Source organism: Lepisma saccharinum, chromosome 12 (assembly GCF_977018435.1).
Source record: "Lepisma saccharinum chromosome 12, izLepSacc3.1, whole genome shotgun sequence".
Classification (NCBI taxonomy): domain Eukaryota; kingdom Metazoa; phylum Arthropoda; class Insecta; order Zygentoma; family Lepismatidae; genus Lepisma; species Lepisma saccharinum.
The window spans coordinates 15,383,779-15,410,618 of NC_139240.1; the positions used below are offsets into that span (position 1 = coordinate 15,383,779).

Genomic DNA, 26,840 nt, shown 5'->3' on the forward strand with positions numbered 1-26,840 from the left:
GGCCATAGAATTGATTTCACAACCAATGAGATCATCAATAAATCATCAAATTACTGGGACTGTCTCATCAAAGCAGCAATAGCCATACATGGGGAAAAGGACAACCTCAACAGGGACACGGAACTCGAACTGGACCCAGCCTGGTTAGCGATAGTCTACTGGGAGCGTGGATGTTGGAGAAACACCACCTGATTGACCTGCCAACCTACACCGGACCCCTCCCACACCAATTACATATAACATCATCCTGACTTATCATCTCTGCACTTCATTCCCTGAAGATGAGAGTAACGTTAGCTCTCGAAAGCTCAGAAGCCTTTCCGGAAATCACCTGACTGACTGCCCAAGAAAACCTCTTCAATATTTGCCGCCAGGAAAGCTTCAAGAATTAAATACAAGAGAAATAATTCTACAATGCATACATACAAGAAAAATTATAGTTATTCAGAGGGCTCAAAAAATCCCAGTCACCAGGTTGCCATGGCGACTAAAAGATTCAGCCTGTCGACTGTGATCTTTGGCTGTAATATTGCCATTTTTTTTTAAGTTTGTATGTACGAAATTTTGAAGATTCTAAGTTCAAATTGCAGTACAGCGTAAGTTAGCATATGATTTTTTTATCAACTTTGTGAACATTTTATAGAATCAGTACCTTACTCCTTGTCCCCCAATCCCTAATTTTCTGTTTTCTCACATGATTTAGGGGTGTTCTGAATACGGTGATGCTCAACTTCTTATAGTATGCACAATTGCTAGTAGGTTGTTTCCTGGTGCCTGATTTTTCAGAGCTGGCGCCTAGCTCTGAAGAAGATTTTTCGAGCACAGGTTATTCATGTTGTTACCAGTTGAGCCTTCTATAGTAATGTCACTCTGGTGCAAAAATTAATTACTTTAAGCATATTTCAAAATATCAAAATGTGTAGCTTTATCTTGGTTGGATTCATGCTTTCTTACACCATATTTGAAAACAAAAAGGGCTGGCTCCTGAATGGGTTTTATTTTTGAAGTTCTGTATATATTAATAATATATACATTTTATTTCTTTCTTTACATTGACTAACTCTATTTAAATTATACTTGTTCCTTTTGCATATGTCTGAAAATATTGCTGGTCACAGAAGAGTTTTTTTTAAAAATAATTTTCTACCATTTTCAGTTAGAAGCAGTGATATTGTGCGTTAAATCCTTCACTATTAACATGATTTACTACCTGAGGAAGCGTCAGCCACAGTACTTTTATGCACATACAAACAGAAGCCTCTAAGAGTAGTTGCTGGTCTGTCTCATCATAAAAGGAGACAAAGATAGAAATATTTGTCACAATACAAGAGTTAGAAATAATTGTAAATAGAGTGGGTGGTAAGTGGAGAGTGAGCCTGTGTGCATTGTGATTATATTTCAGATGGATGTGGGGTAATTGATAGTTACAACATAGAGCTATTAGTGGCTTCACTCTCGTTAGAAGAAACAAGTGGAACGTATGTAGAGCAAACACCTGGAGTACTTTTCAAGTACAGTATAACTGTATAATATGTGCTTGTAATCAGGATTGGCGCAGCCCAGTTTTCACCATGCAGGTTTTTTCAGAAACACCCACCAAAAAACCCAGTCAAAAAGTGTTGTTTTTTTTCAGAAAAGGTTGTAAATTATTGCTTTAACCCATATATTCCCATTGGGTCGTTTTCGACCCATTGCGCACTTCAATATTATTTTGTTAACTGTTAATTTTGTTACTACTTTATCTTTCTTATTTTTGAGTTGGAATTAATGTGCATACTATAATTTTCATAATTGTTAAAGTTGATGCTGATTTTTCAAAATTATGATGTCTGCAGTTGGCTTTGAATTTGTGAGCACACTGATTGTGGGGAAAGCTAAAGTACCGTTGTCAAAAGAAAATTATGTGCAATTTTATTTTTTCATACTATACCAAATTTCTTTTACAATATGATTCCTAAAGAATGCTAGTTGTTTTAAATTACAGTTTTGTGACATGTGTTCATTATCTCAAACTATTGTGTGTTTTCATCAGGTGGGTCGTTTTTGACCCAATGGGAGTATCGTTGCTAATATGTATTGTCCTCTGGAATTCTTCACTTTATTCAACTATGTTCTTATGTTTGTAAGGTTTGCATGCATACTGCATATATTATACCAATTTATGCATTGTACTATTTCTATAGTCCCGCACTCTGGCCTTGCAGTCTAAGGCGTAATGCTTTGGGCTCTGGGTACGGAGCGCATGCAGGTTCGAGTTTTCTGGGGGAAGCATAACATTTTTTCTCCTGAGATTTCGGCCCGTGTATGGGACCGTGGCTACCCACCATCTTGAGGAAATTGGAAAGCTATGAATGACAAGCGTAACCTGATCATGGAAACCTAAAACAACGACTGGGGGTTCGTCGTGCTGACCACACGTCACCCCATAACTGGTTGGATTATCCCCACATCGGGTGAGTGATTGAGTAGGATCAGGGAGGAGTGAAGTTGTCTCTACTGACAGACCTCTGTTGCTAGCTGAGATACTTGATCACTTTGAAGTGGAACCACAACATAGAGGAAATACTATTTTTCTTTGTCCTTTTGATGCAAGAGTGGAAACGAATGATGATATGAGGAGAAGAAGATATACTGACAACTGATACTTTGCCTCGCCTTCCAAACTGACAAGTAGACATTCATCTGCTGCTGGAGGAAGAGAGCAAATCAAAATGCATGACGTTATTGGATTGAATAATACGAACATAAGTGGCACTGATCCATTTGACCTCAACTTGGAGTACTCTATATGAACTAAACGTAGCTCAATAAGTCGTAAATGTTGTACATTCCATTGATTTCTTGGGTGGTAAATGTGGCTGTTGTTAATTCTTAGTTGCTAGCTCAACATGCAGGCTACAATGGAGATCTGTTACAGTTTAGAAGAAGTGTTGCTACAGTGGCTTTGGCAGGATATGGAATAACGAGATTCTTCGGGTAAGTCTTCCCCTGTAAGAACATCTCGAGAGCCACCATCAAGCAAAAAGTACTTCAGACTACATCACATGATCAAAGAGAAGGAATATAGGTAAAGATGGGCCAGCTGTAAAAATATATCCAATAGGTATTGTGGCCAGTGCAATGTATTTCTCTATGATAAATGTTCTGAAAATTTCACAAGTAGTAATGTACTCATGAAGTGAGAAAATATGTGTGATATTACAATATATTTCGTGCATAATCAAGTAACTATTGTTATGTTTTATTTTCTTGTGATATCCTGCCAGCAGAACATAAACCTGTATAACGAAGTAAAAAACTGCAGACATCAAATATACATATGTTTTCTTTATTTATTGGTATCAATGCTAGAGTGTGAGTGAATGATTGTGTATGTGAGAGTGAGTGTGTGTGAGTGAGTGATTGCATGAATCGCTAGTGCCTATATTGTTACGAATTATATCCCTATTTTCCCATTGGGTTGAAAACGACCCATACAGTTAGCATCGGTATTCCCATTTGGTCATTTTTGACCCAACCTCCCCTAGCCTGAACACAAAATGATTTTCAATTAGTTTTGATTTCCTGATAATTTGTAGTAATAATAGAGCAAAATACATAAATTTGACAAAAATTGTCAACTAAAAAAAATTCGGGAATATATGGGTTAAATACTTGCGAGGTTCTACAATTGTCAATTTTTTTTGGAAAACTTGTAAAGGAGAGCTTATAATGCTAAAAATAATGAATGTAGTACAAGTCATAATGGTTTTATTCAGACAATTTTCCTCAAATCATGATAAAAATGGACTTTTAACAGAAATAAAAATAATACATATCCAAGGAACAAAAAAGAAATGTATCAGAAATGTTTAGATTAAAACGTTTGCATTGATTGATGCAGCATAGTTGAACAAAGCTTATAATTTTTTTTAGCTTTTTGGTTATCAGTCACTTCCTTATGCGAGGGAGTAATAGTGACACATCATAGTTTCAACTGTGATGATCAATTGATACCATAAATTTTTTTGCATGTTTAAGCATTACAAGGGAGAATTGAGTACATTTTATTCAAATGTCGCTAATTGTGGTTAATTATTTAAAGAATGTTCCCATTTAATTAATGGGAACATTCTTTAAATAATTTTTCTCATTTCTCATCATAATGGGTTGCTTACGCTAATATTAGTTTGAAACAAATTTTCTATACACACCAAACCAGTGGCGTACGCAAGGGGGGGGGTTACCGGATTTAACCCCCCCCCCTTGAGCTTTTGAAATATTATGGAAAATGCTGTAGAAAAAAATTAAAAATGGCTAATTTATAACAGTCAAAGATCTGCGACAGTAATAATAATAATAATAATAATAATAATAATAATTTGAATTATTATTCCCATGCAGCATGAAGAAAAACACAACATTCCAAACTCAATCTAAGCGGCCGCAAAGTTCAATTTTGCAATTTTTTTTGCAAAAAGTCGCGCAGTGACTCTCGCGAGAATTGTGAAAATTCCTTGCTTCGTCCTTATTGCAAACGTTCTTCCCGGTATTGATTTCACATCCCCTTGTGAACTCTCAAGTGATGCTGAGTCTACATCCACATCATTAAATAAAGTTGAAGAAGTCTTTTGTGAATCACCTAGATGTGATAAATGTGTTGGAATGTCTATAAACTTACTTTTCAACGAAAACATAGACTCAGTGGAATTTAGCAACATGTATTCTCGCGCTTCATCATCATCCTGGGTGAGTTCCATAGGTATAAAGGTAATGTGAATTCCCCCGTGCATATAGTACCGTGCCATGAAGGCACACATAGAGGTGTGGTGGGCCCCAAAGATTCTCGATCTCGAACTATTTTGCAGGTGATGTGATCAGCACCATGCTCCGGCAGCCTTCATCTCCCAAGGTTGCTCTCAGGTACCCATTGCTATGAGGCTGGGTGCGGAGACAAGGCTGGATAAATTCCAACCAATTCCGGGAATCGAACCCGGATATCCCATGAAGTTGTCAGACTAGACCAGCGCGGCTCCTTGAATGAGTTTCATATTTCGATTATTTCAATAAATTTAATATATTTGCTTGTTTTTATGGATTTTCTTCACACTTAAAATGTCTCATTTATCATACACAAATAACCGTTGACTAGACAATTATTTTGAAACAAAAGAAATGTAATTTTGTTCTTTTTCTTTCATAAATAGCAGCTGCATTAGTAGTAATTATTAGTAGTAATTAAACTAATTAATTCATTAATTATAAGAATTATTAATTAATTAAAGTATAATAAAACAATGGTAATGTGAATTTGTAGAAAGTTTTCGAAATAACACCCCCCTTGATGAAATCCGGCGTACGCTACTGCACCAAACCAGAGATAATTTTCAGAGAAATGTTATATTATTACACAGTTCTGAGCCTGAAAAGATTATTAGTTCATAAAATTAGTACCAAATTGCAGGCAGTTTAGCGATTGATATTTCCATAAATCTGGCAATTTAGCGATATATTTATGTTGGCTGATGTAATCTGTCCAAACCCAAATAAAGACCGTTAGTAAAATCTCTCCATATATATTTGCCTATGCAAGATGAATGTTATTTATGTCTGGTTAGGAGTTTGTTACCCATGTAAGTCTTGCACCTTCATGATCTACCACAATTCAAGTTTTTAATTTTTTTTCTTACTTTTTTTAAGGGTGTGTAGGGTAGGGTACTCATCAAATACAGTGTACATGTATACTTTCATATTTTGATCATTTTTTACATTTTCAAACCCTTGAATAGGCTATATTTTTTAGCTTCGTGCATGAAACTTACAGGAGCATTATGTACTTGCACTATAATTTAACAATAAAATTATCAAAAGATGGTGCATGAGTTAGGGTGAATAGGCAGAAGGATCTCATCTGTTTAGTGGCCATGATAACTGCAGTAAATTTACAATCATTTAGGTAAAATTATTTCTGCAGCTAGAAAACTTGTGACTAAAATTGGACAATGTGTTTCAAGATGGTGGATGAAAAACTGATTTTCTATGCTATGCTCTACACTTTTTTTGTTCAAAACTGTCTAGAATACATTTTCAGAGTATAAGGAATTAAACTGAGTCATTTTAGAGATTTCATTGGTCCGCAATTTTGGAGTAAAACTTTTAAAATAATATTTCATAGCGTAGGAGAGGAGTTGTGGTAAAACAAACAAACATACGTTGTATTTATGATAACCACCATAAATGGAAAGCTTTTGGGTTGCAATTTTTATAGTTGCAAGATAACTTGAAGGATTAGTCTCAAATTCTATTTGCAAAAACTTGGTCATCATGTTTAAAGATAGTAGACGACAGACTGGTTTAACATGTCTTCCAAGAGCTTTAAATTACGCTGATATTTGACTAGGTTAAATTTTCGTAGATTGAGAAAACAAGTCTCAGCAATGTTAAAGCATCACTTGAGTTTTAAGCTTTTAATTAAAAAAACAAACTGTAATATAGTGTGTGCTTTAGGAAGGGTAGAGATAAGTCACCAATTTTGAGACCATGGTAACTGCAGCAAATTTAGAGGTTTTTAGCTGAAATAAATCACAACTGGATACACCTTGGGAACGATTTTTTTTTCCCCTGCTTGCATTTGCATTTGTTCCAAGCATTTCAAGATTGTAAATGAAAAATTGATTTTTCATATGCTGAGGTAGATTCCAAATTCTAGTAACTGTGTGCCTATACTACATTTCTGGAGATTAAGAAAAGAAACTCTTTTAAGAATTTTAGACAATAAATGTTTTGAAAAATGTCAAAAAAAAGGGCCGATAATTTTTTACGTGGGGTTGGCAACACTGATGAAGTTGAGCATCTGCAGGAGCATGCCCTAATATTCTGTGCTTGCAACAGAGATAGAATCGTCAGAGTGGGGTTGCGTACGTGCGAGTAGCAGTAAGGTGAAATGGCTGCCGTAATACAAAATCTCGCCAAATATGAAGTGAGATCTGTCATACAATTTCTGAATGCCAAAGGACATAATGCAGCTGACATCCATCGGGAATTGTGTGCCATTTATGGACCGACAGTGATGAGTGAAGGGAAGGTCAGGCAATGGTTGAGACAGTTTCGGGAAGGGCGTTCAAATGTCCATGACGATGAGCGTAGCAGAAGGCCTTGTGTTCACACAGATGATCTGGTGGAATGCGTTAACGAGAAAGTGCGTTCCAATCGCTGGTTCACAATATCTGAACTTGCCAAAGAGTTTCCAGAAGTGTCTGCGAAAACAGTGCATCGAATTATGACTGACAACCTGGGGTGTTACAAACTGTGTGCGAGGTGGGTACCAAAAATGCTGACAGATGCTTACAAAGAGCAAAAAAAGGACAGCTGCACGTGATTTTTTGGCCCGCTGGGGGGAGATGGGGATGACCTCTTTTCGGACATAGTGACGGGGGATGAAATGTGGATATCGTACCCCACTGGGGACTCGAAGCAGCAGTCAATGCAATGGGTGCACTCTGGTTCTCCTAAAGCGAAGACATTCAAACAAACACCATCAGTTCACAAAATCATCGCAACCGTGTTTGGGGACCAAAAGGGTGCGATTTTTGTGGAATTCTTGGAACCAGGATGAAGAATTACAGCAGAGGTGTATTGCAAAACACTGAATAATCTGCGACGTGCCATCCAAAATCGGCGGAGAGGAATGTTACGCTCTGGAATTTTTCTGATCCATGACAACGCCCGCCCACACACAGCTGCTCGTACTGTTGAGACAATTGAAAGATTTCGATGGGAACTATTAATTCATTCTCCTTACAGCCCCCAGCGATTTCTTTCTTTTTCTTCACCTGAAAAAGTGGCTTTCATCAAAGCGTTTCAATGACAGTAACATGCTCAAGACATCAGTTCTGGATTGGCTGACTCTCAGGTGAGAGATTTTTACGCAGAGGGTATACGGAAGCTTGTGCCACGCTATCAGAAATGTCTGGAGGTTAATGGTGACTACGTCGAAAAATAGCCAAAGTATGTACTTGTTTATCAATCACAATAAATTTCTTCTCCTATCATTTTTCTTGTTTTTTTTTAAAAATATAGGCACTTTTTTTACATGCACCGATTGCATGTTTGGGGAACGTTGGGGAACAATTGATGGTCACTGATGTTTTGACCATGGGAATTGCCATTTTCATAGCAGCCAGATATTTTGGAGGTTGTATAAGATATTCCAATTTGGATGAAATCAGCCAATTAAATGTGGCAAAATTGAATTTGGCATGTTAATACATGGATAATTCAAGCATGAAGAAAAATAATGGGGAAACACAACTGTGATAAACTGTGAAATAACTGCATTGAAGCAGATTGAAAACATTGTGTTGCATAGTACAGTGCTTTTCACAGTTGAGTCTTCCACAGAGCAGCGGCCATTACATTGGGCTGAGAGAGCGTGTCTGCCGGAAAACTGGATGCAACATCCGCGTAACTGGAACTGCTAGTAATGAAATAAGCTCATACACTTGTACAATTACACAGACAGTTAAAATTAAAATGAGCATGTAACATGTTACGAGAAGTGTTGGAAATTATGTCCTTCAGCTTCCAAAAAGTTACGGCATTTTTTAAGGAAATTTTCACTAACACGTATCAGTTCCTCTTCTGAAATTGCTTCAATTACACTTCTGATATTTTCTTTCAATTCTTCTGATGTATGGTTTCAGGATTAAAAGTTTGGTAGCTCGCCATGCAGACGTTATGCAAATGTCTGCTTCTTGTGCAAGGCACCAGAGGGATCTTTGAAAAGTGTGTACTGATCGTGTTCCAGCGTCCTAGTTTCTCCTCAGTAAGCACACACTGTTTCACCCTTCACCGCTTCTTATCAAGAACTGACCCTTTCTCCAAATAAGTTTTCGAACATTGTCTCTGTTTGGAACAGGAACATCTGAGGATTCTGCTGCCAAATGCCTTCTGACTTTCCTAAAAGGATTCATAATGACATATGAGTCGTACATAAAAATGCATAGTTTTAAATTGTACGTAGCATTATTTGGACAGCAGAAAAGCACCAGTAATACATAAACTGAAACAAAACAATCTAAAACACTTGTTAACATCTTAACACTTCACAAACATGTGCAAACTGGACACCAGCCATCTGGGTACTGAAGCACTGATACGTTCCGTGCCAAGGTCAGCTTACAGTTGTGGGTCTATATGCCGGCAGACACCCTTCCACCACCCAGAATGTTAGTCGCTGCTTCACGGAAGAATCGACAGAGAAAGGCACTGTATTTTTGGATTATTTAATGGTCTAAGGCACATGAAATAAATTACATAAAAAATGTATTTGTAGCTGAACCATTATTCATTCCAACACAGGCACAACAATGCATTTACAAAATATTTTCTCATAAACTGAAGTTCAGAATGGAATATTCACTAATGGTATTGATTAAGAATGTGCTGCATCTTGAAAGGCATATACTTTAACATGATCCTCAGGGAACGTAACCCTGAAAAGTGATACAGCATTACCTATTACACCCTCAAGGAAGAGTAGAATCAGTGTTGAACAAATATTTTTGAACAGAAAATGTCAACAGAAGGAGGAAATTGAGAGGGCAGAGCAAAGCAGTACACGCTGCTGTGAAGGCCAGTAACTACAGTCGCTCTCCCCCCCCCCTTTTCTATGCAATCCAGTTCCCTCCCACGTGTTCATTGGTGAGGCTGTCTCACATCTCACATCACTACTTGTGCAGAGACTTGTTTTCATTTACTTGCTCAAGAGGTAGTAGGGTCAGGGTATAAAGCAATACAAATTGAATGTTATGATACACTACTAGCATGGGAAGAATGTATTTCATAAGTAAAATATATATTTTTAAACACAACCTAAAAAAAAATTAAAAAAAGTTTTGCCCCAGTTTAATAGGGTTATATCTGAAAAAAAATAACCGAAAAAACCACCCAGGTTGGGTTTTTCTAAAAAGAAAAAAATGCAAAATGACAACCCTGCATGTAATAGGCAGTGGTATATTCTCCCATGTTATCTGATAGGAACTGCCGCAAAATTTGAAGTTGTCTGACTCCTGTTTTTGTTTTACTTGCATGCCTTCATTAGTGTTATATTTTTATTATATCTAATTAATATACATTATCTTTATGTACACTATGTGCAAGAAAGTCATTGGACACTACATGTCAACTGATACCATCAGTTTTCTTGCAATCAATAGGAGGTCGGTCTGCCTTTGGCAGCGATAACATCAGACACTCATCGTAGAAAACTAGCCACAAAGTCGTGTAGTACACCGAGTGGCATATTCTGCCATTCCTCCTGCACTATAGTCACCAACCCTGGAAGCGTAGAAGGGTGAGGCGATCGCGACTTCAATCGGCACTCCAGTTCGTCCCATAGATGTTTGATAAGGTTGAGGTCAGGGTTCTGAGCAGGTCAATCCAGTTGGGTGACATAATTTTCTGCATACCACTCCATGGTAGCCCTGGAAACATGACAAGTCGCATTATCGTCTTGGAATACACATTCCTTGTATCCATAGAAACGCCACAACGTTGGGAGCATGGACTTGTCGAGAATATCTCGGTAGGATGCAGACGTCATGTGGCCATACACCGGTACCAGTGGACCCACGCCATGCCAGCAGAAACAACCCCAGAACATGATGCCGCCACCACATTTTACTATGGGCACTACACACTCGGGTAACAGACGTTCTCCAGGTAATCGCCATACCAACACTCTCCCATCTGATCGAAACAGTGTGAAGCGTGATTCATCGTGCCATAGGACCTTCCGCCATTGCTCCACCGTCCAGTGTCTCCGTTCTTTACACCAGTGTAGTCTCTGCCATTTATTGTTCTTTGTTATCAGGGGTTTGTGGGCAGCGGCTCGACCATGATAACCGAGCGCATGGGCCTCCTTGCGAAGTGTCATTGTCGCACTTTGAAACTCTTTTGCAATCGAATGCATCGGACGGGTCCTGTTTTTCCGAATTTCCCTCTTTAACACTCTCCTGTCCCGGTTGTCCAATTTCGTGGGTCTTCCACTTCGTGGTGCATTGCTGCAGTGTCCCTTTTCCTTCCACTTCTTGATGACAAAGGCTACAGTTGATTTAGGGACCTGTCGGGCATCAGCTATGCTACGTATACTCATGCCTCCTATGGAGTAGCCTACTATGATCCCTCTTTCAAACATGCTGAGCTCTTTCCTGTCCCTCATTTTATCAGCGAATGATCTGAGAAGCCTCCTGCTGCCGTATATATACCCGTCTGTACTCTCTTTTCCATGAGGAGTTTGTTTCAGAGTTGAAACCGGGGTGTTCAATGACTTTCTTTAACATAGTGTATATTATGTTCAACATAAATGGGACTTCGGTTCTGTGATGTACAAATAAATGAAATGAAAAATACAATTGTCTAAATTTCTAAGGCATGATATGCAATAAATAAGAACTGTTGCAATAAACTAGTTGAAATTTTTAGACTACCCAACTGGTAATAGGAAAACGAAGGAACAAGTCAACAATCTAACTAAAACAAAATATTTGCATTAATAACAAATGGACACACATATACATCATAGCTGCACACCAAAACATTTTTTTTTTTTTGGTGCCAGTGGCACACACATGTGGATACCACCGGGTATCGAACCCAGGACCCCTTGATTACAAGGCAACATTGGGGAGGCCAATTGGATTTGATGGCACATTGAATTCAAGTACATATGGGTGTGATAAAGAATGGACTAATTGCAAATTTCAATAGGGATGATGGGAATTTGGAAGCCGGCTGGATAAACTTTTTTAAAAAATGGGATAAAGCTGCCGGGAGTAGAGATGAGATGGGCTTCCATGTTACCCCTGAGGTTAGGAAAGCCGCCGAGGTGGAAGTTGAATTCACCTTGAATTGGTGACTCGCGAGCCTCAGTTGAGAAAGGACTGAGGGGAAGGGGGGGGGGAGGAGTTTTCCTTCTCCAGGTATGAGCTGACACCGTGCATTCGCCTACCCCGAGCAACGATTGGAAGTTCGCAGTCATCAGCTTTGAACGTTCTTTTGTTTTTATAGAGTTTTGCGTGGTTTTAGTATGTGTATTTTACTTTCTTTTTTAGAAAGTGTCTTTCCTATACCATTTTAACCTAAATCCTTAACCATCCCTTTCTCGATGAGGCACCATGTCAGGTGTCCGAAAACATCGTTTCAACCTGAAGAAGGAGGTAGTATAACCTTCCAAACGTAGTTCAATAAATCTCATGCTCACATACGTAAGTTACTGATCTTTAATCTTTTAACCGTTAGTTTGTATTTAATTGTGAGTAATCAGCACATTATCAGTATATTTCAATAATCAAGTTTTCTCCTCTATGTTGTAATATGTAATACTGGTATTGATAAAAATCACCATCAGCGAAATTTCCTTATGGTAATTGTAAATGTACGAATGTAACAAGAATGTAAATGTAACACTATACTGAATTGTTCTAATAAAATACTGATATTATCTGTACAGGGTCTGTATTTTAAGTAATGAGAATAAATCCAGAAAACAAAATTTATTACAGATATCGCTATAAACCTTTAGTAGTCTTCAAAGTATGCCCCTTGAGCGTCAACACACTTCTGCAGGCGAGTTTTCCACGCGTCGTACGCTCCCTGAAAGTCAGCAACTGGAACAGCCTTCAGAGCATGCGTGCAAGCTGCTTTGACCGCATCCAGGGTTCCGTGGTGGTGTCCTTTGAGGACTGTTTTCACTCTGGGAAAGAGGAAAAAATCTGCAGGGGCAAGGTCGGGGCTGTAGGGAGGCTCAGGAATCGTTGTGATGCCAGATTTCGTCAGGAACTCTCTAACCACGAAGCACGTGTGACATGGTGCATTGTCATGATGGAGCTTCCAATCAGCGGCAATTTCTGGTCGCACTCGGTTGACCCGTCTCTTCAACCTTTTTAACATCCCCACGAAGGAGCCATTGACTGTCTGTCCTGCAAATCACAAATTCCGCGTGGACCACACCTTTCTTGTCGAAACACACAATCAGCAATGCTTTGATTCTGGACTTGGACATGCACGCCTATTTTGGTCGAGGCGACTGCGGAGTGTGCCATGCGGTGCTTTGTCGTTTTGTTTCGGGATCGTACTTGAAGATCCAACTTTCATCTCAGGTAATGACATTGTCAAAAAACTTCGGGTTGTCTTCAATGCGTTCCAAAAGATCTTGCAACACGACCGCGCGGTTGTGCAATTGCTCGTTCGTCACAAATTTCGGGACGAGCTTGGCACAAATTTTTCTCATCCCAAGATCCTCGGTGATGATTTTGTGAACAACCATTTTATCGAGTTCTAGCTTATCCGTGATAAACCGCACACTGACATGCCTGTCCGCGTTCAGCAAATCTCGCACACGTTATTTGTTGTCTCTGGTTCTTGAGGTTGACGGGCGCCCTGCGCGGGGTTCGTCCTCCACGCTCTCCCGGCCTTCTTTGAACATCTTGTGCCACCGAAACACTTGCGCTTGTGATAAACTGTCACTGCCGGACGCTTGCCGAATCATTGCCAGCGTTGCTGCACCAGATTTCCCAAGGCGAACACAAAATTTGATCGCGTACCGCTGTTCCATGCTTTGCTGCATTTTGCTCTTGCACACACTACTTTGCAGATGTCCACGCCACGCGTGATCATGCCTCAACGGACGCCAGCAGGCAACTGCCGCTTGGAGCGCTTTCCAGGTCACACCCCCCACTACCGACTCCAACCGGTCCCAGCGTGCTCTGAGGTCTAGTCGCAGCAGAAAAAAAATATTCTCATTACTTGAAATACAGCCCCTGTATGTACATCTGCATGCCTTAAATTATTATTTTTTCTTCTCAAAAGCTGAAGCAATATTTAAGGTGCACCTTACATTCGATGCCAGGGGGACACTAAGGGGTGCTTGCGCACTTCTTAATTTTCTTTCGAACCCCCTTTTCAAAACTTATTTTCAACCTGATGAAATGTTATGTTACGTTAAAACAATGTTGTCACTTTGATCGTAGAATGTTAGGTATTGAAGTGGTACCGCTATCATTGTATTCAATGGTATTGAAGGAGTAATTGTATTTACTTTTCTGTAGCGATGGTGATCTACACAAATATCAGTGGCTGTTGTCTTTCTTTCATCACCATTGTTGTTAAGAATTGTTTGTACTTTTGTTTACCCAGGTGCATTTTCAATAACTGCCTACAGCTCGGGTGAGTTGTTTCATGTTTTTATTTCTTTTAGCATTGTTGATAACAGTTTTATTTTTTCACCTACTTGTTCTTCCTCTATTCAAAATCGCACTGCAACAAATATTTTTATTGCATTCAGTAGATCATCAAGTTGTGCCCGGGAAATTATGTAACACGTGTTGTATCGAGCTGGTTGTTTTTCATTGCTGCTGCTGTTGTTTATGCACACTTCTATGTAAGGAAAGCAATCTGATAATTACATGAAACTCATTACATGATTTCGTATTTTTTGTACATGTTATTTTATTTGCTAATGGTAAAACTTCAGGCTGCACACAGATCTTCTTTTACGCAATGCTCAGCAGTAGTCTCTGATAACTGTGCATCCTGAGAAAGTACAAAAAGACAAAGAACTGTTTATCAACAAAATGTTAGATGTGTATGGAAAGGATATGAGGTGAATCCAGTTTCTATTTAAATAGTGCAAGCCTGAACTTGGCACCAACGCCAAAGTATTTTCAATTCAATTTGAATTTTATGATTTGTACAACAGCGACAACAATAATAAAGATATAATATAAATGTTAAGTCCACTTTATGCACAGTAAGGCAAATTGGGACTGGACCTACAGTTTAAAGTGGGATCCGAACCACTACGTGCCTCCTCCAGTTATCGAACCTGGGACCCCTTGATTACAATGTGACGACGCTACCACTGCACCATAGGGGAGGCCCTGTGCAAATATATTTTTGAATATCTATTTCTTAATAATTTCCAGAAACTAATCTTACCAGAATAACTTACTGAATTTAAAAAAACAAAAAGCAATCTGAAAGTATGGATTATCTGAATATTCAGATATCTGGATTATCCATATTAGTCAGACATCCAGATATTCTGTTGCATTGAAAATGGAAACTGGATAATAGGAAATCGAGATATCCATGACTGTATTCGGAACTTGTGGCCATCCCTAGTTTTAAGGGATACCAGTGGTTATTTTAGGGGTGAAAAAAAATCAAAGGATTGAAATTACTGATTTATCTGACCTAATGATATAAAAGTGAAACAGGGAGTCAATTATTATCTGGCATCCAATATTGTTATAGCCAGTCAATGTATGCCTTCTTTATACTGAAGATGAGCTTTGTATAAAGATGAGACGATGCTTTCATCATTATAGTATATGTTTCTGTTTTGTATTAAAAAGGTAATGAACTGTAAACAAAAGGTGACTTAGTAACAACAAAGTGGTGAATAATATAGAAATCAAAGAAAACCTAGCCTTCAAATTTATAAACTTTTCAGTAATTATACAGTATGAAAGAAAAGTTTTGATAACTGTGCTGCACACAATAATAGTTACTGCTAGGTTAGAATGTCCTATCGTTAAATGAAGTGAATAAATCTGGCATCTTGAAGTCGTCCAAAATGCATCGCACAAATTGCAACAAAAAAACAAAAAATCACAAATTGCAGTGAACACAAAATATACTGCCTTCACTTCTTTTAAAAATTTGACAAATTCCCAATCAAAATTAAAAAACTTACTTCTACTAGCATGTGTGACCATTTTCCACCCATGTTATTTCATGACTCCGTCACATGTTATAGCCTTACCTCTGGCTCAACCAGCATTTGCTCCTCTTCATGCTTCAGTTGGTTCTCGAGGAAGCTTTCGGCCTCCAAGCAGGTCTTCTTGAAGCTGTAGAAACTTTCTACTTTTGCCACACACTGCTCGCACACAAGTTTCGGCAGTGGATCCTCGTCAGATATCTACAAAGAAAGTGCATACCAATAAAAGAAAAGCAGAAATTCTTTAGGTTTTTCATGTATTTTTCTCATCCTGATTTCTGCTAATGACAGTAGAGGTATTACAACAACAGTAAGTGCAAGGATGTATTTACAGCAGGGTCCAGACCACACCTGACAGGCTTACAAAGGCCAAAATTAAATAAGCAAAATACTTCTTTTCTGTTGTATAATATGAAGGTGACTTCTTTCCGCACAACTTGCATCAAGGTAAATATCACATTGTGATTACGTACAGCTTTGTGTTACACTGCGTATGAAAATTTATGCACACCATCATTAGCTGGGTATAACAACCATTTTCGTACTTTATATGTAGCCCATTTTTTTCCCCAGGACAACTGTCTCTATACAAATTTCAAAATTGTGTCTTTTCGAGATAACGTTTTTTCGAACTAAATAGATTCAAGTGAAATTTTTACATGTTGGGCAGCATCCATATCAACCAGTGGGAGATGAGTTTGGACTATTTACAAAATTATAAAAAAAACGTTATTCGATTTTTTCAACCTGCCAATAAATGTCCATTGAACCATGGAAATTGCAGGCTACCACTGCAAGTCAGGTACCGACAGCATGTGTGGTGTCCCCACATTCTACACACATCTATACTCTGTTGAATAAAAAGCTGTACAAAATCAATTTCGCAATGTAAGTTAACAATCATAATGGGTTTTAAAAAGAGCTACAAAGAGTTTCAAAACAACACTAAGATAGTATTTGTAAGACTAGTCAATATTAACAAAAGTTGTTTCACAAAATCGATAAGATCCTTTTTTGGCAAATTTAAAAAATCTGAAAATTAAAAAAATATACTTAAAATCTTCCTTCCTTCCTGTGCTTATTTAAATTTCATCACGATTAGACCACAAGATTTTTCTTGTATTTATAGAATTGCAAAGAGTCATTTAAGGAAAACACCAAAATTCACATTTTTTGTTCTCACGATGATAAAGAATCGAATGAATACTCAAAAATACTCAGAGCTTAATGCAGCATTGAATAAGGAAAATTTTCATGTAGGTCTACTGCTTAATTTTTAATTAGAGTCCAAACTCGGGTATTCTTAATTTTTAACTCAATAGTAACCCTGTTCATGCTAAGTAATTGCAAATGACTCCTGTGCCAGTTGACATATTTCACCTGAGCAACCATGAAGCAAAATTAATAAATAAAAATCAACAGGCCCATAGCAAGGGGTAGGATAGAGGAATTGCTTAGGGTGCCATTCAAAGTTTTTTTTCTTTAAAAATAACAACAAAGTAAGAATAAGTGATGGCGAAATTGACACTTAGCAAAGGTATGTTCTGGTAAGCAAAGACAGATCAAGATAAAATTTTCCCTCAGGCAAGATGGATTTTTGGCACCCTCTATTTTAACCCTGCCCTCCCCCAATTATCTATCCTGGTCTTTTCACTTTATACTTTCCTTAAAAATAAAAATCATGAACATATTATATATTTATGGTTTTAATGACAAAATAGAATATCCTTATTTTCTAAATAGCTACTTCAAATGCTACTTTTAAAGAACATGTTTATTGTAGGTATGTGTTTATTTAATACCCACATAATGATATCAAAATAACAGTAATCTCTTAGCTTACGCTGCTACACGATATTGCAATATACTTATATTATGTACTATGTTATGCAACATTAACTTTGGTTTCTTGTCTACACAAATCCAACTCTTTTTAAAACAAATAGCCACACTTATGTAATATGAAATAATGTTTTGGCGATACCCATGTTTGGGGCCCCTGGGAGCGGCGCACCCAACCCTTAACCTTTTGCTGCCCAAGCGTCTCGAACGAGATACCCAAATGTAACCCTCACTGTCCCAAGCATCTCGATTGAGACGGTGTGTCAAGGTCGTAGTTTTTACGTTATAACTTTTCTATTTTTGGCTAGAATTTCGATTTCATTTTTTTATATTGTTCCTAACACATGTTTGTAACAGAAATGGTTTTTTGCATATTTTTTTTGTCTTCATGAAAATGGAGGGGAAAAAGCGGGAAAACGTACTTCTCTTTTGCGGCTCTTTTCAACGTCAAATTTTTGCCGATAAAGGAAGACGGGCTTTGTTGTTCTAAAGCAATGCTTTTCACTCCCATCTGTTAACTGCATTCGAAGGAAACTTGTTTATCAGTATCTGATGTCAAAATGAAAGCTTTCCGTGAGGGTGCATGCAGGGGGTGCAGGGTGGGGGAGGGGGAAGACTGGTTGTTGAATCTGCGTTGTGAGAATGGAATTTCGAAGCACGCTGAAGGAAACTTTTTTTTTTTTAGCACAAGTGTCCACAAGTTGCGACAGGGGTTACCCTGCATTGTCTAAAAATAGAATTTCAAGCAGCTGCAAGAATCGCCGCTCATTTTTCACTGCGTTCTAGCTTTTCGTCCGTGAATGTTGTGCGTAGGTGTTGTTTTTTGCCTAAGTGCGAGGACATTTTGAGGACATTTTTTGGGTGAAGTGACAATTTTTTAAAATAATTTTTGGGGTTTTTCTCCATTCCCCCTCCATATATATATACGCCAAATTTGCATAAATATGCAATTTGACCTTTTTTTTCGGGGGAAACACCATTTTTTTAAGAAAAGTATTTTTGAGGGGATTTCCCCCCTTTCCCCCTCCATATGTATGCCGAATGTGCATAAATTATATATCGTCTGAATCTGTGATTCATTCTGCGTACAACGGTATATCTTTCATATCTCTAGGGCATTTAGTTTCTGAGCTATAGTCATTTCAAGGTACTGCTGCATTTTGAAGCTTGAATCAGTGGCGTGCCCACCATTCCTTTTGGGGGTACAACTCGTTACATTGGTTATACGACAATGATGCAAATATTTTTGTGTTTCTTACATTCCAGCGATAATTTCTATGCATTTTCAACTTTTCATATCCTTTTTTCGGGGGGGGGGGGGGCGAAACCCCATTTTTTAAAAGAAAAAGTATTTTTAGGGGATTTCCCCTTCCCCCTCCATATATACGCCGAATGTGCATAAATTATATATCGTCTGAATCTGTGATTCATTCTGCGTACAACGGTATATCGTTCATATCTCCAGGGCAAATAGTCTGAGCTAAAGTCATTTCAAGGTACCGCTGCATTTTGAAGCTTGAATCAGTGGCGTGCCGACCATTCCTTTTGGGGGTACAACTCAAGTTACATTGGTCATATGATAATAATGCAAATATTTTTGTGTTCCTTACATGTCAGCAATCATTTCCATGTGCATGTCGACACTGTCATGTATTTTTTTCTTGGCGGGAGGGTGGGGGAACCAAATTTTTTTCCCGAAATTTTGAGAGTTACCCCCTCCCCCACCACATATACGCCGAATTTGCATAATTTCATATAGTCTGAATCTCTGGTTCATTCTGCGTACAACGGTATATCACTCATCTCTCTAGGGCAATTAGTCTCCGATCTACACTCATTTAATTGAAACACTGCATTTTGCTCAAAATCGGCTCGGTACAGAGAGGCTAACATGTGAAAATGGCCTTGGGCGCCAAAAGGTTAAAGCGGTCCTGCTGGTAAAATACTGCCAGAATTTTCTGTTTTCAAAATAGTAGAAATAGTATCTTTTTAATATGTTATTTAGACACTAAAACATAACTGAAATATTCAAAATTAAGCTAAACTTTTTTTTAAAATCAGAAATTCAAAACTTGAATCTTTAAATATAACCTATGTCAGTTTTTAAGGTACTTTAGTATTATACAGACTACCTCATTTGTCTACATTAAATTATATTCCCCTCGCAAACACAATTTTGTCGATCCTGAAACTGGGCTAATACTCCTAACCTAACCAGGTAGTCTGTGTAGGATGTAATTATCACAAACCATGGCAAAATAAGAAATATCTAAAGATGTACTTAAAATGCCGGTGCTTGGTACTGCAGGGGGAGCAAGGGGGGGGGGAATTCAATGTGTGTGTGTGTGTGTGTGTGTATATATATATATAAATCAAGCTATTTTATACTGTTTTGAAATAACTGTCTGGTTGTTAAGTTCAGCAAATTAAGTAAGATGTTGATAATTTAAAGTTTTCCCTAAGTTTGGTGTTATTAATTTTACCAAGCATTCTGACATGTTTGACAGTGAAACTACTCTGTGATTTGATGGACTGATCTTGCATCGATCACATTTCAGGTCAAAAGGGTAATGGTTCCAAATGATTAATGTATTTTTGCGGCAGTATTAGCAAGTGCATTAGAAAACTGGAAATAATTGTGGTGTAATTTGAAGCTTGGAAAAACTGGAACTAATTAGCCCAGTTAAAAGCTTCAGTATGTATTATTTACTGGAGAAATTGTAATTTAAAAAGTAGCTTACACAAGTATCTGCATTTTCCAGCAAGCAACCATTACTGGTTTCTGATTATCTCAGACACACAGGTTTGGTGAATTTTCATTTGGGGCTCAAATAGTTTTGTGCTTGGGGTCAGATATTACGTAACTAGGTGTTGTTGGAACATTTAGGAAAATTGTTTTAATGCTATGAGCCCTAAACCTGGTCCATCTAACCTTACAATGAAAACATTTAGCCACATAATATACTTATTCACACTCCACAAACATGGCAGGAGTAATCCACATCCAAGACAACAGTTACAGAATGGCTGTTCACAAACAAAGAGGCAGGTAAGACCGTACTTTATATCCTTTTCCTAAGGAATACGTGTCATATATCGTTGGAACGCTTATTGTATAAGGAATTCAACAACGTAAATCCCAAAGCTAGGAAAAATTACCTGGAGGAGGAAATCGATAAAAAACGATTTCATATCCAGATATGAGAAACTGAATGTACTGAAGAAATTTTTCGATGAAGAAGCACATATTTAGGGGTGAAATGAGTGCTAATGGAACCTAACCTAACCTCGTAGGCATACCTCGTCCCCATGAATGGTTCGTGGAGCTTTCGTGCATGGTTTTTGGAGCTAACGTGAATGGTTTTTGGGGCTAACGTGAATGTTTTTTGGGGCTAACGTGAATGGATCGTGGGGCTACCCGTGAATGGTTCGTGGGGCTATCATGAACAGAAAGTGTAAAAAGAAAAAGGTACTTACCCGAAGAGATGCCGGCTGTCTGCAAGCATGGTTTTGAACGATGCACTAAATTATTACTGGGGATAAACTTATTTTACACTATCTACAAGTTTTTGGAACCTGTTCTTCTTCATGCATCATACACATGCACAACGCACCGCGAACACAAAGAAGCAATCAGCACGCAGAATGCAAATGAGCAAAGTACACACATTCACAACGTGGACACAAAGTCGAGCCTGCAGTGTTGTTAACTCCCATCGGTTACCATCAAAAGGCAATAAGGACGTAAAGTAGAGTCTAGCCAAGAGGCATATATGAGTATAGGAAAGGGAAATATCGTTCTTGAAAAGAAACACTGTAAGTAATCACCGATACTCTGAATTATGTTTAACAGACATAAATACAAACCGAACCATGTAAAAAATGCCTGTGCATCGTGCTGAATTGAAATTAAAGAATCAGAACTTGGGCCTCCATAAGTTTTTGTTACTGGAGCTTCAGGAACACTATTAAGCCTTGCTCTCATGTTTAATAAAACACTAAAATGATGACCAAGGTAAAATTACGTAACATAACGTGTCCCCCTCTAACAGTGCCTTCTTCAGACAAAGATTCACAATAAATTGAAACTACTCTGGGATTTGATGGATTCATCTTACACCGATCACATAAGGAAGAAAACAGAGAAGAGGAAGGGATTATCTATGAGGTGAAGCGCAAATAATGTGATAGTGTTTACATAGGGGAAACAAAAAAAGATGCTGAAAGACAGGTTGAAGCAACATATGGATGATGTTTTTCAAATTTTCCTAGCAGGAAGACTAATTATCGTAGAATTTTGGCAATTGTGGTCACACGAAATTTGAACCTTCCTTAAAGTAATGAGCACTCTTTGGAATTTTATTTTTTTAAAAGTTATGTAAATATGGACAATGTATTCTCCATTGACAAGCGACTGTATTGTAGACTAATGGGAATTAATGTAGAAGTAAATCGGAATCTTAATAGAATGCATTTAGACACTTCATTTTAATGCTAAGAGAAACAAACCTAGCCTGCCTAACCTAACGAAAGCATATATTGTACAAAATCTTAACCTGTAACTGAGAAATATTTTGATATTAATCAAACCAGGTACGTCTACTATGTTACGACTTATTGTAATGCAAATGGCGTGGCGTGGTCCTGTGGACCAGCACCTTGAATTTGCAATTTCCATAATCTATAGAAACTTTTTCACAAATGATCATCTATTTTGGACCTTCTTTATGGAATTATGATAATTTTTTGTCCACTATTTCCGTTATTGCAGTTTTTATTACTCAATTTACGTAATGCTACAAAAATCTGTTCATGTTTTGTAAACAGCTCTGTAAATACATTTTCATGAGACTGTTAGATACAAAATATCATTTAGTTGTTCAATTATCACAGAACATACATATAGTTACTCAATGAAGACAAAATCACATACAAAAATTTTTGCAAAATGTCAAAATGAGGGGGAAAGCTAATCGATCGTAGTGATAGTCAATGGAGATAAGTACTTCATTTTCACTTTTATCAGATGCCAGATCTGATAATTCACTTCCACTTGCAACTTATTAAAGTTTATTTTATATTTCAAGAATATTTCCACTAAAAAACAGATTGTCAACTCTGATTCTCACACCAGGTTCCTCGCTGAAAGACTTGCGCAAATGGCATTGCATGGTCCATGGGATCCAGTTATCTATTGCTCTGAAACTAAAACGCAGCTAGCGAAGTGGCGCTGGCAGGTTACATGATATTCCAAAATATGAAGTTACCAAAAAGTAGAGGGAAGTACAGTTATTGCTTCCGAGAACGCTGTTCTAGGCCGCAGGACCCAGGGACCATGCCACGTCTGTTACGGGTTAAGTAGTCGCTAAAACTCCACAGTATGTGTTAACAGAAGTAAATCGAAATCGAACCATGCTAAAATTGCATTCGTAGCATGATCAAATCGCAATAAAACAAAAGGAACTTGGGCCCAAAAGAGAGACTGAAATGTGATATTCAAGAAAATGGGACATGATATAGAATGGGATAAGGCTAGGTAGAAGAGGAGGGAGGAGGCCAACAAAATAGAGAAAGAAAAAAGAAAAGACAATCAACTGAAATGGGGACTTAAGATCAACAAAGACTGGAAAGGAGTGTTAGGAAGAGTGGAAAGGATTAGAGAAGGGAAGGAGGAAGAAAAACGAAGAAAGGGAAGAAGTCCAGGAGATAAGGAATCTGTCCATATCCAGATGTGGAGGAATTGATAAGGGGTTAATGCCAGACTCTCACCAGGTACCTGTAATCACCTATCAGGCATAGTGGCATTACCTATCAGGATATCAACTAAAGGTTAAAAGATTAAAAATCAGTAACTTACGTGTGTGAGCATGAGAATTGTCGAACTACGTTTCGAAGGTTATATTACCTCCTTCTTCAGGTTGAAGCGATGTATTTTCAGACACCTGACATGGTGCCTCGTCGAGAGTGTTGGTTGAGGATTTAGGTCAAAAGGTATGGGAAAGACACTTTCTAAAAAGATGATGTAAAATACACATACTAAAACCGCGCTATACTCTATAAAAACAAAAGACGTTCAAAGCTGATGAAGGCGAACTGCCAATCGGTGCTCAGGGTAGGCGAATGCAACGGTGTCAGCTCATACCTGGAGAAGGAAAACTCCTCCCCTCCGGTCTTTCTCCAACTGGGGCTCGTGAGTCACCAATCCAAGGTGAATTCAACTTCCACCTCGGCGGCTTTCCTAACCTCAGGTGTAACATGTTACCTATCAGGAGACTCCACTCAGAAATTCCTGATAGGAGAGGTCTCAGACAAGGACTGGTGCCTTCATGTGTTTTGTGTATAGACCCTGCAATGCGAGTGTATAAGTAAGATGATGGTTGACTCTTTATTTCAACATATTGGGAATCCTTGCCTGAAGAAGACCTTCTTAGAGGGTGGAAACATTACGTTTATAGGGTCTTATTTTGCAAAAAAAAATGCCTTGGTCAGCATTTTAGTGTTTCATGGAGCTTCAGTGTCTTCAGTATGTGTTCATAGAATAGATACATTACAAAGTGCGTGCGTGTGTTTTATGATGATGGTGGAACTACACATTCAAACTTCAGCTCAAGATTTATGAAGGAAGGGTGAAAATAAATATGTTGTTCAAGAGCTTGGCCACCGGTAGGAATTATCTACAGTGAAGGTGAAAGAATGGCTTTGGCCTTAGGATACAACTGAGAATGTTGACGGGAAGTGTATTTGGAACCACATAAGGTAATACACTTTTCAAATAACCCAATCGGAAAATAATTAGATATAGCCTATTCAAACATCGACAGTACAAGTACTTGTAACCTGGCAGGTTTCTTTTTACCCATTTATTCATTCGCATTGGGTCATTTTCGACCCACTGCACACTAATTTATCTTTCTTATTTATGAGTTCGAATTAATGTGCATACTATAATTTTCATAATTGTTCAAAGTGGATGCTGATTTTTCAAAATTATGAGGTATGCAGTTGGTGTTGAATTTGGGAGCACACTGATCGTGCGGAAAGCTATAATACCATTGTCAAAAGAAAATTAAGTGCAGTTTTATTTTTTCATAATTTACCAATTTTTTTTTACAATATGATTCCTAAAGAATGCTTGTTGTTTTAAATTACAGTCTTGTGACATGTCTTCATTATCTCAAACAATTATGTGTTTTCATCAGGTGGGTCATTTTTGACCCAATGGGAATATCCTTGCTAACGGAGTAAGCACATTTTATGTCTTGTCTTCTGGAAATCTTTAACTTTATTCTACTATTTTTTTTAGGTTTGTAAGGTTAGCATACATTATACAATTTATGGATAACAGACCGTGCAGTCTAATCCATAATGCTTCGGGCTCTGGTTCGAGTTTATTGGGGGGAGTGTAACAACTTTTCTCCTGAGATTTCGGACTGTGCATGGGATCAGTGGCCACCCACCATCGTGAGGAAATTGGAGAGCTACGAATGACAAGCGTAACCTGCTCATGGAAACCTACAACAAAGACTGGGGGCTCGTCGTGCTGACCACATGTCACCCCATAACTGGTTGGATGATCTCGCACGTCGGGTGAGTGAGTGAGTAGGATCAGGGGGAGTGAAGTCGGCAGTCAGTAGGTGGGACTGGGCCCTCAACAGACTATTGCGCCACGGATTATTATTGTAATTTTCAAATTTATGAATTATTATTTTATTCGATAGGCATTTTTGTCATTTTTTATCATGAAGAAAAAATTTTGTGACTCACTTGTACAAGAACATGTGTTTTTCTGTCGCTACGCTAGCTGAGATACTTGATCACTTTGAAGCGGAACCACAACATAGAGAAAATACTATTTTTCTTTGTCCTCTTGACGCAAGAGTGGAAACGGATACTGACAACTGATAATTTGTCTCGCCTCCCAAACTGACATGTAGACGTTCATCTGCTGCTGGAGGGAGAGTACAAATCAAAATGCATGTTATTGGATTGAAAATTACCAACATAGGAGGTGTTCACTGATTAGACCTCAACTTGGAGTAATGTATATACTATATATGAACATGTGAATAAGAGGTAAAATATTGTACATTCCATTGATTTCTTGGGGGTAGATGTGGCTGTTGTAAATTCTTAGTTGCTAGCTCAACATGCAGGCTACAATGGACATATGTTAGAGTTTAGAAGAAGTGTTGCTAGTGACTTTGGCAGGATATGGAATAAGGAGAGATTCTTCAAGTAGGCTTTCTTCTATAAGCACATCCCGAGAGCCACCATCTAGCATAAAGTGCTTCAGAATAAATCACATGATCAAAGAGGAGGAATATAGGTAAAGATGTGCCAGCTGCAAAAACAAAACCAATAGGTATTGCAGCCAGTGCAGTGTATTTCTCTACGATAAATGTTCTAAGAATTTTCACACGATGTAATGTACTCATGAAGTGAGAAAAGATGTGTGATATTACAATAGGCTATATTTTGGGAAACAGTTCTGTATATCGGACACACATCAAAATCGGATATTTTGTGTTTCGAATGATTCGTACTTACCAATTGTGTATTGCGGAACATAGTTCAAGGTGCCATTATGCTTTTTACACGAAAGCAAACACAACTTTTCACATAGAGAGTAGTTTTTGTTATTCCCTTTTTCACTTCCGTAACACACAATATGGCAGGCACAGGTTAATTACTGTTCTAGGTATGCAGTGTTTCCAACCTTCTTCACCGAAAAATACCTACTATCGTGTTCGTCACGTGTGCAAATTGTACATTATGCACAGGTAGCCCCACGAACCATTTCTGATAAGGTTAGGTTAGGTTTGGTTAGACAAGCATAGTTAAAAAAAAGGGGGGTTGGAAACACTTACTGGGGGGTTACATCATCAAACGTATGCAGCATCCTGTTCACGTAGCGAAAGCAATGGCATTTGTGTCGGTGAGATATTTTTCTTGAAAAATACATGATTTCTAAGTCAAATAAATTCCACGATGAAAGAAAATACCTCGATGAACGTTGGAAACCTTAGAGAAACTCATTTCCGTAAGTATTTTCGGTAAAAGTCTAGTATAGCACAAACATATTTCTTCACTTTTCCAGGAGAAACTACTTACGGAAATTAGTTTCTGTAGCATTGTTCAACTTTCTGAAGGTGTTTTGTATCATGTGGGAATCTATTATAGCAGTAATTCATATTTTTTTCCTCAAAAATATCTCTCAGACACGCAATTGCAGTTGCTT

The 26,840-nt window shown here is 38.0% G+C and overlaps 1 protein-coding gene across 1 annotated transcript in view; it reads right to left on the reverse strand.

The window, feature by feature from the left end:
* The window catches only part of LOC145996574 (uncharacterized), a 44,413-nt gene that overhangs the window by 14,259 nt on the left and 3,314 nt on the right, over window positions 1–26,840 (reverse strand). The window contains exon 2 of the mRNA XM_083133079.1: window positions 15,806–15,961. Coding sequence (XP_082989205.1) covers window positions 15,806–15,961 — 156 coding nt within the window. The remainder of the gene's footprint in view (window positions 1–15,805; window positions 15,962–26,840) is intronic.